The 14,126-nt window shown below is 33.9% G+C and overlaps 1 protein-coding gene across 1 annotated transcript; it reads left to right on the forward strand.

Moving 5' to 3' along the window:
- The first annotated feature begins 282 nt into the window (after positions 1-282).
- LOC134276864 (E3 ubiquitin-protein ligase TRIM71-like) lies at positions 283-12,659 on the forward strand. The gene is made up of 5 exons (XM_062759149.1): positions 283-1,498; positions 1,628-1,852; positions 10,989-11,062; positions 11,425-11,759; positions 12,548-12,659. The coding sequence occupies exons 1-5, from the start codon at positions 283-285 to the stop codon at positions 12,657-12,659; spliced, it is 1,962 nt and encodes a 653-aa protein (XP_062615133.1).
- The last annotated feature ends 1,467 nt before the right edge of the window (positions 12,660-14,126 follow it).

Raw genomic sequence — 14,126 nt, forward strand, 5'->3', positions numbered from 1 at the left:
TTCGAGCATGACATAAAACCTCTCTAAACTCCATCTGGTTCCATCATAACGCAAACATTTATACAAGACGCAAAATTATTCTGATATAAGTTTCTAAAAGATCAGATTAATAAGCAAATAGATTTAGGGAATATGTAAATCATCTCTGAACTTTGTTGTTGACTTTTTTATTTTAAAAAAACATAGTAGACATTCTCAAAAAGATTTTTTATCTATGCCCTGTTAGAAGACTCAGTATACAGACTCTACATATCTATTTTCATTTCAGTCACAAGTTTAATAATGGACCCCCGTACCAGTGCCCAAGACGTGATGCGATGTGACTTGTGTGAGACCGCTTTAGTACAGATGCACTGTGATCAATGCATTGTCAACCTGTGTAAGGCTTGTGTGGGTAAACACATTTCCAGAAGAGAAAACAACGGTCACAAGGTAGTCAAATTTCAAGACAGAAAGTCTCACTTGTACCCCGAATGTAAAAAGCATGTTGAACAACTGTGTGCAAAATATTGTGATCAATGTGACATTCCTGTTTGTACAAAGTGCACTGCATCTGCGCAACATCTTGATCATAAATTATCAGAAGTCTTGCAAGTTGTGGAAGAAAAAAGGGATACTTTAATCAGAAACAAATTTGAATTAGATTTTGCGATTTATCCAAAGTACCAGTACATTGCCTATGATATAAAATACAAAATGAGTCAATTAGAAAAGGATTATGAATATCTCTCAACAGCAATTACAAAACATGGAGAGGAATGGCACAAAGAAATTGACAAACTTGTCAAGAAACTTAAAGCTAAAGTTGATAAGATGAAAAACACGCAGATACAAACTCTGAAAAATCATCTGGATGACATAAACAAGAAAATTTCTTACATAAAGGATGAAATCGATTCAACTGAAATTGTTTTACAGACAAATGACTTGTCCAAATTGTTAAGTGGCACATCCAACATAAATATATACAGAAATCTTCCACAAGAACAAGAAATGGCTCTATCTTTACCCAAATTCATCCCCAGAGAAATCATAGGTAAAGAATTCAATAAACTGTTTGGAGCCTTATCATGTAATTCTGTTAGTTCGGATGAACATAGCTACAACAAGAAGAAAATACAGAAATCATCAGAGACAGTCATCAATTTTGTAGACACTGGGTATAACAAACTTTACAATGTTGCCTGCCTGAGTGATGAAGAAATCTGGACAAGTGGAAATGACAGCACCATAAAACTTTACAGCATCAACCAGGGATCACTGCTCAAGTCAATATCAACTAAGTCTGGGAACAACACTTCAGTCATCGGAGTGACAAAAGCCGGAGATCTAGTTTATTCTGATTACGATGATAGGACTGTGAATATAGTGAAGAACAAGGAGACAGAGGAGGTGATAAGACTACAGAACTGGAGACCTTTTGGTGTCTGTAGTTCCTCCTCTGGTGACCTCCTGGTTACCATGCTTAGTGATGATGATTACCAATCAAAAGTTGTCCGTTACTCTGGCTCCACAAAGATACAAACTATTCAATTTGATAATAAAGGAAAACCGTTGTATTCATCCAGTTATATTAAATATATTTGTGAGAACAGGAACCTGGATATCTGTGTGTCTGACTATGGAGCTGGAGCTGTAGTGGTGGTCAATCTTGCCGGGAAACTGAGATTTAGTTACACCGGACTTACTCCTGCTCCAAAATATAAACCATTCAGTCCACGAGGAATCACCACAAACATTCATAACCATATCCTTATATCTGATGTCAGCAATGATTGTGTCCACATCATTGACCAGGATGGAGAGTTCATCAGTTACATACCCTGTGGACTGACTAAACCCTGGGGACTATGTACAGATTCAAATGACAATCTGTTTGTTGCTCAAAGGGAAAAAAGACAAGTGAAGAAAATAAGATATTTAAATGCCCTTGAATACGCCACCACTGCATAGATTTAATGAATATTTTCTTGACGAATTTCATCGTAATATCCGTTCACACCGTGCCATTTTCCATTGTACCTCTGAATTGCATAACTCAAAAAGAGAATAACCGTTTGTTCGTGAAACCATTTTCTTGAACACTCCACAAAATCACATATTGCTACATGTATTTCTTATGTGTTATCTTCATTCATCTTGTATGAGATTAAAATTCATAGTAGGAAAAGAGATTTAAAAATTGAAAGTATTTTTTTTAAAGAAACATGAGAATTCAAGATCAAAGTCCAGAAAAAATACAATATTCATTATAGGAGCAGAGCAAACACAGACCTCCAAAACATTAGAGTTGGGATCAGGTGCCATGGAGAAGTAAGCATCTCCTGCTGACCGGTCACATCAGCCGTGTGCTCCTTGTCATGATCGGGGAATAACAGAAAAATCGTCAATTCAGTGTACATGTGTATAAATAATAATAAAAATTATAAATAATAAAAATGATACAGGGGTTGATGTACGAACACTAGTGATTTGTTTGCGAGGTATTAGGTAAAAGTATTTCAGGCATAACGTTCTTTTTAATGAATTAAACATCCTTTCGCAGGGGTGTTCAGGAAATATTCTAAATTGACTTAATCAGTGATATACCAAATAAGCAGAATTTTTAGCGAGAAGTGCTGATATCGCTTAAAATTGAATATCGATAAAATTAATTGATATTAATTGTTAGTATTTCTTTAGTGAGCATTTTAAAATCTTTAAAATAACGTCTCACGAAAAATAAGAATACCAGTGTTTAAGGACAAATCGCTTTATTTGCGCCTCGCTAAAGGATGACGTGACTTGCTGCCCCCGGAAAATTAACAAAAAATAAAATGTCTAAATTTTAATCAAATTTTTATATGTAACTATAGCTAATCACTGATATGTGTACCTTCATAGAATACTATTATTATCAAAAATAGAAACGTGGTTTGATCCTTTACTGGGGTAGGGGTATCATGTTTACATCCAATTTCCGTTGCATTTTAATCCCGCCCACTCTTTGAAGCCCTTAAGATATCCGAGCGCAGGTAGGTACGATTTTTTCCTTTGCCTGGTCATTGTATTTTATTGAAATCTACCTATATGCAAGAGGAGAAAATTGTACCTAACTGCGCTCACATGCTATTTTTAAAAAAATGTAAAATCTAGCTGGCATTTCCCATTATGAACAGATCGACGGAACTAGATTTTCTGGCGTAAGAATGAATTCATATGCTAATCGAGGCACTGGCGATACTTTCTAATTGACCAACCATCTGAATGAAATTCGTTACGAGTGAGTACCACAAAAATACTATGGAAACATGCTTGAAATATTACTTCTTTCAGAATTTTTTTTTATGCATTTGAGTCTTAAATTAGACACGGATCTACATATGTACAATTTCGAGCCGAGATGGCAGTAAAATTTATACATTTACAAACAATTGATAAATGTACATTAGTTTAAAGGTTTTGTAGCGGGTTTGGTGAGCAATTCGCTAGGTCTATGCGTATTCCCAATTATCACTGAATACAAGTTTCCTGTGCATGTCTTGTCCTAAAAAACTTAATTGCTGAAAATCCATGCTTATTATTAAAGATTGGCTGATCTTTATAAAAGTTTGATATGTAGAATAGGATAACAGGTAAATTGACCTAAACCACGTATCTGAGATAAAATGTAAACATAGTAAACCAGCATTGTTTGTTGTTCTGTCATCAGATTGGACAATGAATATGTGTGAAATGATAACAATAGCCATATAAGGTCTTCTCGGACACGCATATCCCTCTATTGTACTAAGACCCGCCCATTCTCTTGCCATAAAGGAACATATTCTTACAAACCTGACCGAATTTAGCTGTGATAAGGTCTAAAAAAATCGAAGATAATGCAGTACTCTTTATAATTAAAATATGTCTGAACTATTGAATCTATTTAAAAGTCGTATTTATTCACTTATTTTTGAAAACTACCAACATTGTTGTAGATTAAATATAATTCTTCGTGGAAAAGGGGCCAAGATAACAGTTATTTCACTTCATCCTTTCCACTTATACGGAATTATGACGTCGTTATAGGCGAGATGACCTCACTTTTATAACACAAATTTTCGTAATAATGGTATTGAGAGATGTAAATTAACCCTAGAAAATAAATCTAAATTAAAATGTAAACATTAACAAAACTTTATTTTATTTTATTAAGCTATACAGTAAAACTCGTTTAGTACGAACACGATTATAGCGAATTCACGGATAAAGCGAAGTTTTCCTGAGTCCCCGGCAAAGTTCTTAACAAATCTTTGTAAAATTTTACGGTTATAACGAACTCTGATATAACGAATTTACGGATATAGCGAACTCATTTTGAGTTCCGGTGGGATTAAATATGATGGAATTTACATCTTTCATAACGGACTTTCAAAGACCTTACGATTTGCTAAATTGAAGTGACTTTGCTTTCCTAACATATTTGGTAGTAATACTTGAAGGAAAACATTCATATTGCGAACTCGCTATACATGTTTATACGAATTGGTTGTACGGATATAACGAATTACGGATATAGCGAATTAAATTCACAGGTCCCAAGGACTTCGCTATAACTCGAGTTTTACTTAATCTGTTATTTGGATTAAAATGTAAGAAGATGACGTCATAAGTGAACATTTAAGTAAGTTGAAAATAGATCATATATATGTGAATGAAAGACATGAAGATACGAAACAGTATTCAATATCAAAGTCCATAAAAGATACAAAATAGGAGCAAACGTGTACCTCTTAAACTCAGAAGCGAGATCAGTTGCCATGGAATAGCGAGCATATCCTGTCAACCGACCACACCCGCCGCGCGCAATTGGGAAACAAGTGGGAAATCCGTCGTCAATTCAGTTTATAGATAATGCATGGGCTATCAATTAGTATAAAAATTCCGTATTTAAATATGCATCAAGGTTCTTAATTGAAAAAAATTTTTAGAGCAGTTTCATAGTAAATAAAAAAAGAAAATAAAGATTGGTGTTTTGACGCAATTGCAAAACAGTAAAGATATTGCTGCTCATCGCACTATAGTTTATGAACAACGATTTTCCTTAATTCGCAATAGTTTATTTTGGGTTGTGAAGCGTCATTTGATTGGATCAAAATTGATATAAAAGAAATAAATTAATCTATATTGTTTAACCTGCTTTGCCTACGTCACAATGACTTACGTCAAAAACTTATTATTCCACTTGTCTTTGCTTCTAAAATATGAACAAACGGTTTATAAAGAGTAACATTTACCGACCAAAGTTAGTCAGTGTAACATGAGTTACTATTTAATTCATTCCTTAAATGAATATTAAAAAATAAAGACGTTTTTATATATCTAGAAAAATATTTTTTCCGGTTTGAAAGATTGAAGTTGGGGCTTTGCGATTGGTCATTAAACCTGAATTTGAACTCAAGCTTTTTCCCGTATAAGAAATCATCAAATGATGTGCAGTTACTTCCATTCAAATATTTGAAGAGTGGAAATTTAGATTCCTCATTCTGACCAGGAAGTATAAATACATGTACCTGACAACTAACAGTTTTTCAGATTAAATGGTTATATGACGTTAATAAAAATCCATAGACAAGTGGGCAGCCATTACTTTCTCCCTCTCTTCAATGTTTACGTAAGTTGATAATTTTTATATATTTACCTCATTTAATTTTTTTTAAATATTGAATTACTTGACACATTTTGATAATGTTAAACAAAATCACTTTAAGAAAAAAATGAGAACTATCATTCTAGAAATTAATGTGTCAGAGTTAGAAGTAAAGCCATTAACGTTAAATATTAATAGCCATTCTCTGTAACCATTTAAACTTCGTTGCCACGTATGGTCCCCAATTTTGATGAAACTTCACCCATGCTTAGTAATTGATACCAGAAACAAATATCAAGCAAAGTATCGTTACTATATGTCTCGGTTGTTATGGCAACAGCCGGAAATATTTGAAAAATCGAGATTTTCAGCCACTTTAAATCTGTGGCTTAATGAAAGCGTGAAAAAGCAAGCCAACCATTCTCACAAAAACATGACACCTTGATGTTACTTATACTGTAAAGAAACTGTTTAGAATATATCTTTAAGTAAGTGGTATCCAAGGGTACATTTGGAATACATTTCAAATGCTGATGTATGCTGAAATCACTCCGTATTCACTAGTCGTAGGTGTTACATGCACAAACTCAATCATCATCTTAAGAAAAACAATAAAAATGTCTGACCTTTAGTATATAAGTATAAGCAATATCATTCTATAAATAACTTTCATGGTTGCCATGGAAACACAGTGTAAACATGCAAACCAGTAACTGAAATTGGTATAATGCTGCTGTCTTGAGGAAAACATGAAAATTCAAGACTGGCAAATATCCATCATTAGGACCTTGCAACACCATAACCATAAAAAAATTGGGTATAATTGCTACTTTACAGTGTTACCATGGAAACAATGTACCATTGTTTAAAAGTGAATTATTTTTTCGTTTAATTCGGAACTAAATTGCCACTTAATCAAGAAACAAATTAAAGAATTCAGCTTGAATAGTACTCATCTGTTAGAACTGAAGTTGAATATTATATATTGATAAAATCTGATGAATAAAACAACACTGTTGCTATGGTTATTGAGAAGGGAAAATGTTCAATTTTGTGAAATTTATAACAATATTCTTGCATCCACATAGTGAATGGATGATATTCAAAATTAAAAGTCATATTAGCTGTAAATAAATATCAATCCTAAAAGTTTTGGGAATCTACATTTAAGGGTATATACGTATCCAAGGAAAGAAAATATTTTTCAGGTTTTTAAGCATATATTTTTTGCCTATTTTCATAGCAACGCTCTATTTAAAGAATTTAATCTGAATTTTTTAAAATGGCAAAACTTGGAGCACACAAACATCTTATAAAATTGATCATTAGTTATGAGGAAATAAGTTTTTTTTAAAAGATAGGATCAGATTTAAACATACAAAGTGTTACTTTGAAGGTTGTCTGTGGTATAAAAACTTTGGCAACCATTGTCAACCAAAATGAAATATCATATTTTATTCTTGATATATGTTTCAATGCTCTTTTTTCTATTATTTGGTTACATTTCATCCTATAATTGCTTTTTATTTTTACGTGTATGACTTTATAAAATTCAATGAATATTTTATTTTTACTTTTGAATACTTTGTTATCATAGTAACGTATGTAGCAGTTGATTTACCAAACATTTTTATTATGCATTTGAGACATCTGACCTTCAACGTTTGGAACAGTCATTGCCAATTATTTGCTTTGCCGCAAATGTTAACAATGGGGCTCTAAACATGTTAAAAAATGCCATTTTTCGAAATTAAAGACATGTTGCCATGGTAACTATATAATATAGAAACCAATTTTCGCCTGATTTCAGTTTAGGGTATCAATGACTTTTATCCTAGAGAGTTTGGAGAAATTCTGAGACTATGCGTGCCACTACTCCTAAATAAATGTATAATCAAATTCAATACAGAACATAGATTTTTTTCGTTAATAATCAACTACTTATTTAGTCAAGGTTCATCCCTAAAGACATCCATTTAGCCTTATATGTTAGTGTTGCTAGGAAAACCAGTTATCAAAATAAGAACTTAAATTCAATCTAATTGAGCAGAAACAAAAACGACATGTTAAAAGTGTTGCTGTACTAAAACTTTTCAATATATATTTGGGTTATTTTTAAAATGAGTCCATTTTTTGAATAACATAATTTTAAAAATTGATAGTGGTTTAACTATGATTTTTTCAACTCATTTTGAATAATACAGTATTATAAAACTACTAAAATTAATTGCAATGCAAAAAAAAAATATTTCTTAAAAAAGATATTGACATTTATCCTTGTCATTTTAACTTTAATGTTCTTCCTGTTACTTTAAAATAAGAGCTTTAAAACTCTATATTCATCAAATAATCTTTTGTACGTTATTAATGTTTAAAAAAGAATATCATTGAATGCCAAGATGTTTGACATGTATGTAATATAGAACCGTTTAAAAGCGTGTCAAACCACCATATACCAAGCAGAAACAAAAACGCAGCACAGTAAAAGTATCAGTCACATTATCCAGTGATGGGGTAGACGATGAGAAACCGATGCGTTTTTGAATGAAAATGGCGTGGTTGCCGGCCGGGCACCGCTAGTGATCGGAAGGTGACTGAGGTCATTTTGCGAATCGGTGGGGTCATCGGTAGGACATAATTCGTAGTTAAAATTCAGCGATGTCCGCAATGAAGCCTCACATCACTCCTCATCGGCAATTCATCATTAATACATCTTTAGGATTGGCCAATGAATGGACGAGCATCGTCTAATATCCGTTGAATCTTAGGTCATCGGGGGGTTGAGTGATGTCCAACAGATAACGGACGTTCATCGGTCGATGTTCGACCAAACATTGGCCCGTAGTCAACCGATGTTCGAACGATGTTCACCAATGTATGAGCGATGTAATATACATCGGCCAATTATCCTGGAACATCGTTTTATGATTAGCAATGCTTCGCTGGGCCTTTGAAAGTCCGGCCGGCAACCACGACATTTTTATCATAAAAGGCATTGGTTGCCCATCGAATACCTATCGCTGGATAATGTGACTGATTCTGTAAGGACTACTAGGCCGATCTGGACCGATGTCAGGGCATTGTTAACATCACGGATTACCAACGATTACCACCGGTCTACGGCTACCGGCCGTGAAATGTGACCTAGGCATAAGGGTGCAAATAATAATATCGGCACTGTATTAGGATGGGCGATTCTTTTTAGGACTTCACTGATATCAAAACAATGTAATGTGGTTTAAATCTACATGTTGGGGACATTTAGATTTTTTATTTAGACTTGTCACGTGATGTCAAGGTCACATGGTTTTAGTAATTATACTTGCAATTTAGAGGTCATCTATAAATTCCAATATTGCAAGGGCATAACCAAGTTAAAAATCTTAGTTTAATCTATAATCCTTTACAACACTATATGTAATTTGTGAAAAGTGCCGCGAACATATATAGATTCCCCTTTTAATTGCTAAAATTAAATGTGTTGGACGGCAGGTTGAACATTTTGCTGGTAAACTACATTTAATATAGCTATAATTAATTTATTTGCAAGATTTCATGTGGTTCGCAGCACTTTTCAAGTATCTTAATGCTTCTTGAGTTTATGTGTAAAACTTGACAAGATACAGTGAGGGTATGCCCTTGCAATAAATCGATTTATTAAGGCCTTTCCATTACTTTTTCAATAATTCTGCATACAAACACACGACAGTTTCACTTGTCTGGAGAATGTACGGACAGTTTATAGATAAAATACTAAAATAAACATCGTATCCAAGTTAACGGCCTTTTATTTAATTGCAACTAATATTTTATTTGAGAACAAAAGAAATTTTTCATTGTACAAAATGTGACTTGATCAGCCTCTCACTATGTACAAACTGCGTCATTTTTTTCGAAATGGCGTCACATCGACAAGTGCATTGCGATCGATGCATCGTTTACATACTGTTGTGTTGGATTTAACAAACGACAAATAGTTAGTTTGTATGTAGTATACAGCTATCCAGCTGTTTGAAATAGCAAATAATTTCATTTTATTTTGAAGACATTATATTATGTGTGACGTCATAGTAAACACTTCCCGTACAAATTAGGCCCCGCCTCCTTATTTTAACCTTAACTGTGCTGCGAAACTATAGGTTTCTCTTCATGAAAAACCTTATTGCGGAATGTTTAGATACTAAAGTTGAAAAAAAAATTCTTGTACAATATTTTTGTGATTAGAATAATCATCTTACTGTCATTCCTGTATATAATCATTATGAAGGAAAAAGATTAAACACTAACAATCAGAACAACTTTGAACCCTTTCTTTATTCACTTTCAAATCATGAACTTAAGACAACAGAAAATGACGATAAATTGAGGATCGTGAAAACAGTTCATGAAAGTGAGATAACTTTTAATTTAACATTTTCTTTGTGGTAAAAGGGATGATATAAACTGGTAGGACATTATGGCGAATTCAATTTTTTTTCCGGTCAAACAGATAAATAGTTTGACGGACGAAAAGGACAAAAACTATATTAAAAAATTTCCAGATCAAAATTTAAATAATTGATTAAATTTACTTTACCTATCGCTATCTCCATGCGGCTCTGTTATAACTGTTGGAATGGTTTTGCATTTCTTTAAAGCTTTGTTTAAAGACTGGAGAAAACAAACGTTTGAAAGTACTCTCAGTAAGTTTAATTGCAAAGTTAATTATGGTCATAAATTTGGTTACATTACCTCAGTCAAAATGTGGAAAAGAAACTATATTTAGTGAAAATTGTTTTGTAATTCGCTCAGGGATTGTAACCTGGAAAGTTAATAATGACCATAATTTTTGGTTTTTGGTTTAGCTATCTTCGCCAAAAAGTAAAAAAAAACCATATCTATGTCGCAAAAGAAGTTTGAAATTACTCTTTGATAGTAACCCGGACAATTAACTATAATCATAGTTTTGGTACCAAACGAAGTTCGTCAAAAAGAGAGATTTCTGAATTTTGCAAGAAAATAACTGAATTAAAGATTTAAGAACAGCAGCTGCTGTTTTTCACAGTGTAGAAGAAATATGAAGTATTTTCCGGGATGGGAAAGTCTAGAATTTAATTCTGATTATTCCCACCACCACTTGTATTTCCTAGCCAACCCTGACCAGTGAGTACTTGTAGCTAACTCTCGGGATTTGACGCCCTAATGCCACCGTACTGCAAGATCCGAAATTGTGCCTAGTTTTTAAAAGATTAGATTTTTCAAAAAAATGTTAGGGATTATGTATTTCATCTCTGAAATTTGTCTTTACAACAACACTAGTGGGCACTCTCAAAAAGATTTACTTTTACTGATGCCCTGTTTGAATAATTAGACTCTACTTAATCTATTTTTACTTCAGGCACAACTTTAACAATGGACCCCCGCACCAGTGCCCAGGACGTGATGCGATGTGACATTTATGAGACCGCTGTGGTACGGATGCATTGTGATAAATGCATTGTAAACCTGTGTAAGGCCTGTGTACGAAAACACGTTTCAACAAGTGAATCCGACGATCACAAGGTCGTCAAATATCAAAAAAAGACATCTCACCTACACCTCGAATGTACGAAACATGATGGACGACGATGTGCAATGTATTGTAACCAATGTTGACGTTCCTGTTTGTAGAAAGTGTGATGCATCTGAGGAACATCTTGATCATCGGGTATCAGAAATCATGCAAGTTATGGAGGAAAAAAGGGATACAGTTTTCAGAGAACAATTTGAATTAATAAATATGACGATTACGTGCAATGTATTGTAATCAATGTGATGTTCCTGTTTGTAAAAAGTGCACTGCATCTGAGCAAAATCTTGATCATGTTGATCATTGGGTATCAGAAATCTTGCAAGTTATGGAAGAACAAATGGACATAGTCAACAGAGAACAAAAAAAATTAATGGAATTAAATATGACGATTTGTCTAAGGTACAAGGACATTGCCTCTGATGTACAACACAGAATGAGTCAATTAGAAAAGTATTATGAATATCTCTCAACAACAATAAAAAAACATGGAGAGGAATGGCACAAAGAAATTGACAAAATTGTCAACAAACTTAACGCTGCAGTTGATAAGATGAGAAAAAAAAATACGGTAACAAACTTTACAGGAAAATCTGGATGGTATAAATAAGACAATTTCTAACATAAGTGATGAAATCGATTCAATTGACATTGCTTAAAACCCTAATGACTTGTCCAAACTGTGAAGTGGCATATCCAACATAGATATATACAGAAATCTTCTACAAATAATCGCTCATTCTTTACCCAAATTTATTCCCAGAAAATTCATAGGGAAAGAACTCAATAAGCTGTTTGGAGCCTTATCGTGAGGTTCGTTAAGTTCCGATGAACATGGCTACAGCAAGAAGAAAACACAGAAATCATCAGCATCTCTTTCTTTTCCTGCAATCAAAGAATGGCTGAATGAACCAGAAACAGTCATCGATTTTATAGACACTGGGTTATAACAAACTTTACAATGTTGCCTGTCTGAGTGATGAAGAAATCTGAACAAGTGGAAATGACAGCACCGTGAGACTTTACAGCATCAATAAGGGATCACTGCTCAAGTCAATTTCAACTAAGTCAGAATGCAAAACTTCTGAATCAGTCATCGGACTGACAAAAGCCCGAGATCTAGTGTATTCTGATTACGATAATAGATCTGTGAACACATTGAAGAATGAAGAGATATAGGAGGTGGTCAGACTACAGAACTGTGAATTGTTGGCGTCTGTAGTACCTCCTCTGGTGACCTCCTGGTTTCTATGCTCAGTGATGATGATTATCAATCACAAGTTGTCCGTTACTCTGGCTCAACAGAGAAAAAAAACATTCAGTGTGATAATAAAGCTAAACCTTTGTATTCATCCAGTTATATTAAATATATAAATTTGTGAAAACAGGAACCTGGATAGCTGTGTGTCTGACTATGAAGCTGGAGCTGTAGTGGTGGTCAATCTGGCAGGAACATTTATATTTAGTTACAAGGGGCTTACTCCTGCTCCAAATCATTAACCATTCAGTCCACGAGGAATCACCACAGACATTCATAACCATATCCTTATATCTGATGTTAACAATGACTGTGTCCATATCACAGACAAGGATGGAGAGTTCCTCCGTTACTTACACTGTGGACTGAGTAAACCCTGGGGACTATGTACGGATTCAAATGACAATCTCTTTGTCGCTCAAAGGGATAAAAGACAAGAGAAGAATTCAAAATAAATTATTTGTTATACGCCACCACTGCATAGATTTAAGAAACATTTTCTTGAACTTAATCATATCATCCCTTCAGGGCGTGCCATTTTCCATTGTACCTCGGAATTGCATAACTGAAAAAAAGTTAAAAGAATTAGCTGTTGTTAGTGAAACCATTTTTATGCACACTCCTCAAAAATCACAGATATATTGCTACATGTATCTCTCTTGTGTGTTTTCCTTTATTCATCTTGTACAAAATTGAAATTCATAGCATGAAAATACATTTAAATACTGTGTTATCTTTTCTGGAATGAAATATATGGAGATAACGAACAGTATTGAAGACCAATATTCCATGAAACAATACAAAATAGGGGCAGAGCAAACAAGGACCTCTTAAACATAGGAGGTGGGATCAGGTGACATGGAGGAGTGAGCATTCCCTGCTGACCGGTCCCACCCGCCGAGTGCTCCTTGTCATGATGGGGGAAATAATGGAAAGATCCGTCGTCAATTCAGTAAATAATAGAAATAATATATGGGTTGAAACCAGAATGGTATGTTTGTGAGGTATTCGGTAATTAAATTAGAGTAAGAAAAGGGGGTTCACGCAAAAACAAAAATCCCTGCAGGTCTTCTTGTTTGTACTTATAAACAAAGGACATGAAAAGTAGCGCTTGGACACCAAATTATGAAAACAATAAAAAGAATTACGATCTTTGGTTCAGTCTTTTTTTTTTAATTTCAATAATACCAAATCTGACAAAAAAGTAGCCTTTTGAAAGAATTTGACAGATGTTTAGTTATAATGGGAAGAAGGTATGTCCTTTGTATGTTTTCTGTCTCCTATCACTATGAACCTGTGAGTACAGACGCAACTTTTCTCTTTGAGCGCAGTTTTGTTTCAAACAATTGATAGAGCGTTTGCTCCGTAATCGGGAGGTTGTAAGTTCGAATCTCGGTCGCGACAGACTTAAGACGTTAAAAGAAGCTTTAGAACATGATAGTAGATCTCTCATTACATGGTTCTCTTCAAATAAAATGCAGGCCAACCCTGAAAATTTTCATGCAATTTCTATTGGAAATAAAACGCAAAGTAAAAACATTATATTTGATTTAGATGGAATCAAAATTCCTTGTGAGGATGAAGTTAAGTTGCTAGGTATAACCATAGACTTTAAATTGTCTTTTGATACGCATATTACAAACATGTGCAAAAAGGCTGCAAGGCAATTAAATGTTCTTAAACGGTTAGGAAAGCACTTAACTAAGTTA

This window comes from Saccostrea cucullata, unplaced genomic scaffold, assembly GCF_032062105.1.
Source record: "Saccostrea cucullata isolate Sc308-1 unplaced genomic scaffold, CSIRO_AGI_Scuc_v1 ctg23646, whole genome shotgun sequence".
Taxonomy (NCBI): Eukaryota; Metazoa; Mollusca; class Bivalvia; order Ostreida; family Ostreidae; genus Saccostrea; species Saccostrea cuccullata.

Coding starts and splice junctions, on each gene's coding strand:
- LOC134276864 (XM_062759149.1), top strand. CDS start 283: ATGGACCCCCGTACCAGTGCCCAAGACGTGATGCGATGTGACTTGTGT. Junction 1,853..10,988: donor GACTAAACCCTGGGGACTAT/GTACAGATTCAA, acceptor TTTTTACTTCAG/GCACAACTTTAACAATGGAC. Junction 11,760..12,547: donor TTTACAGGAAAATCTGGATG/GTATAAATAAGA, acceptor TTGTGAAAACAG/GAACCTGGATAGCTGTGTGT.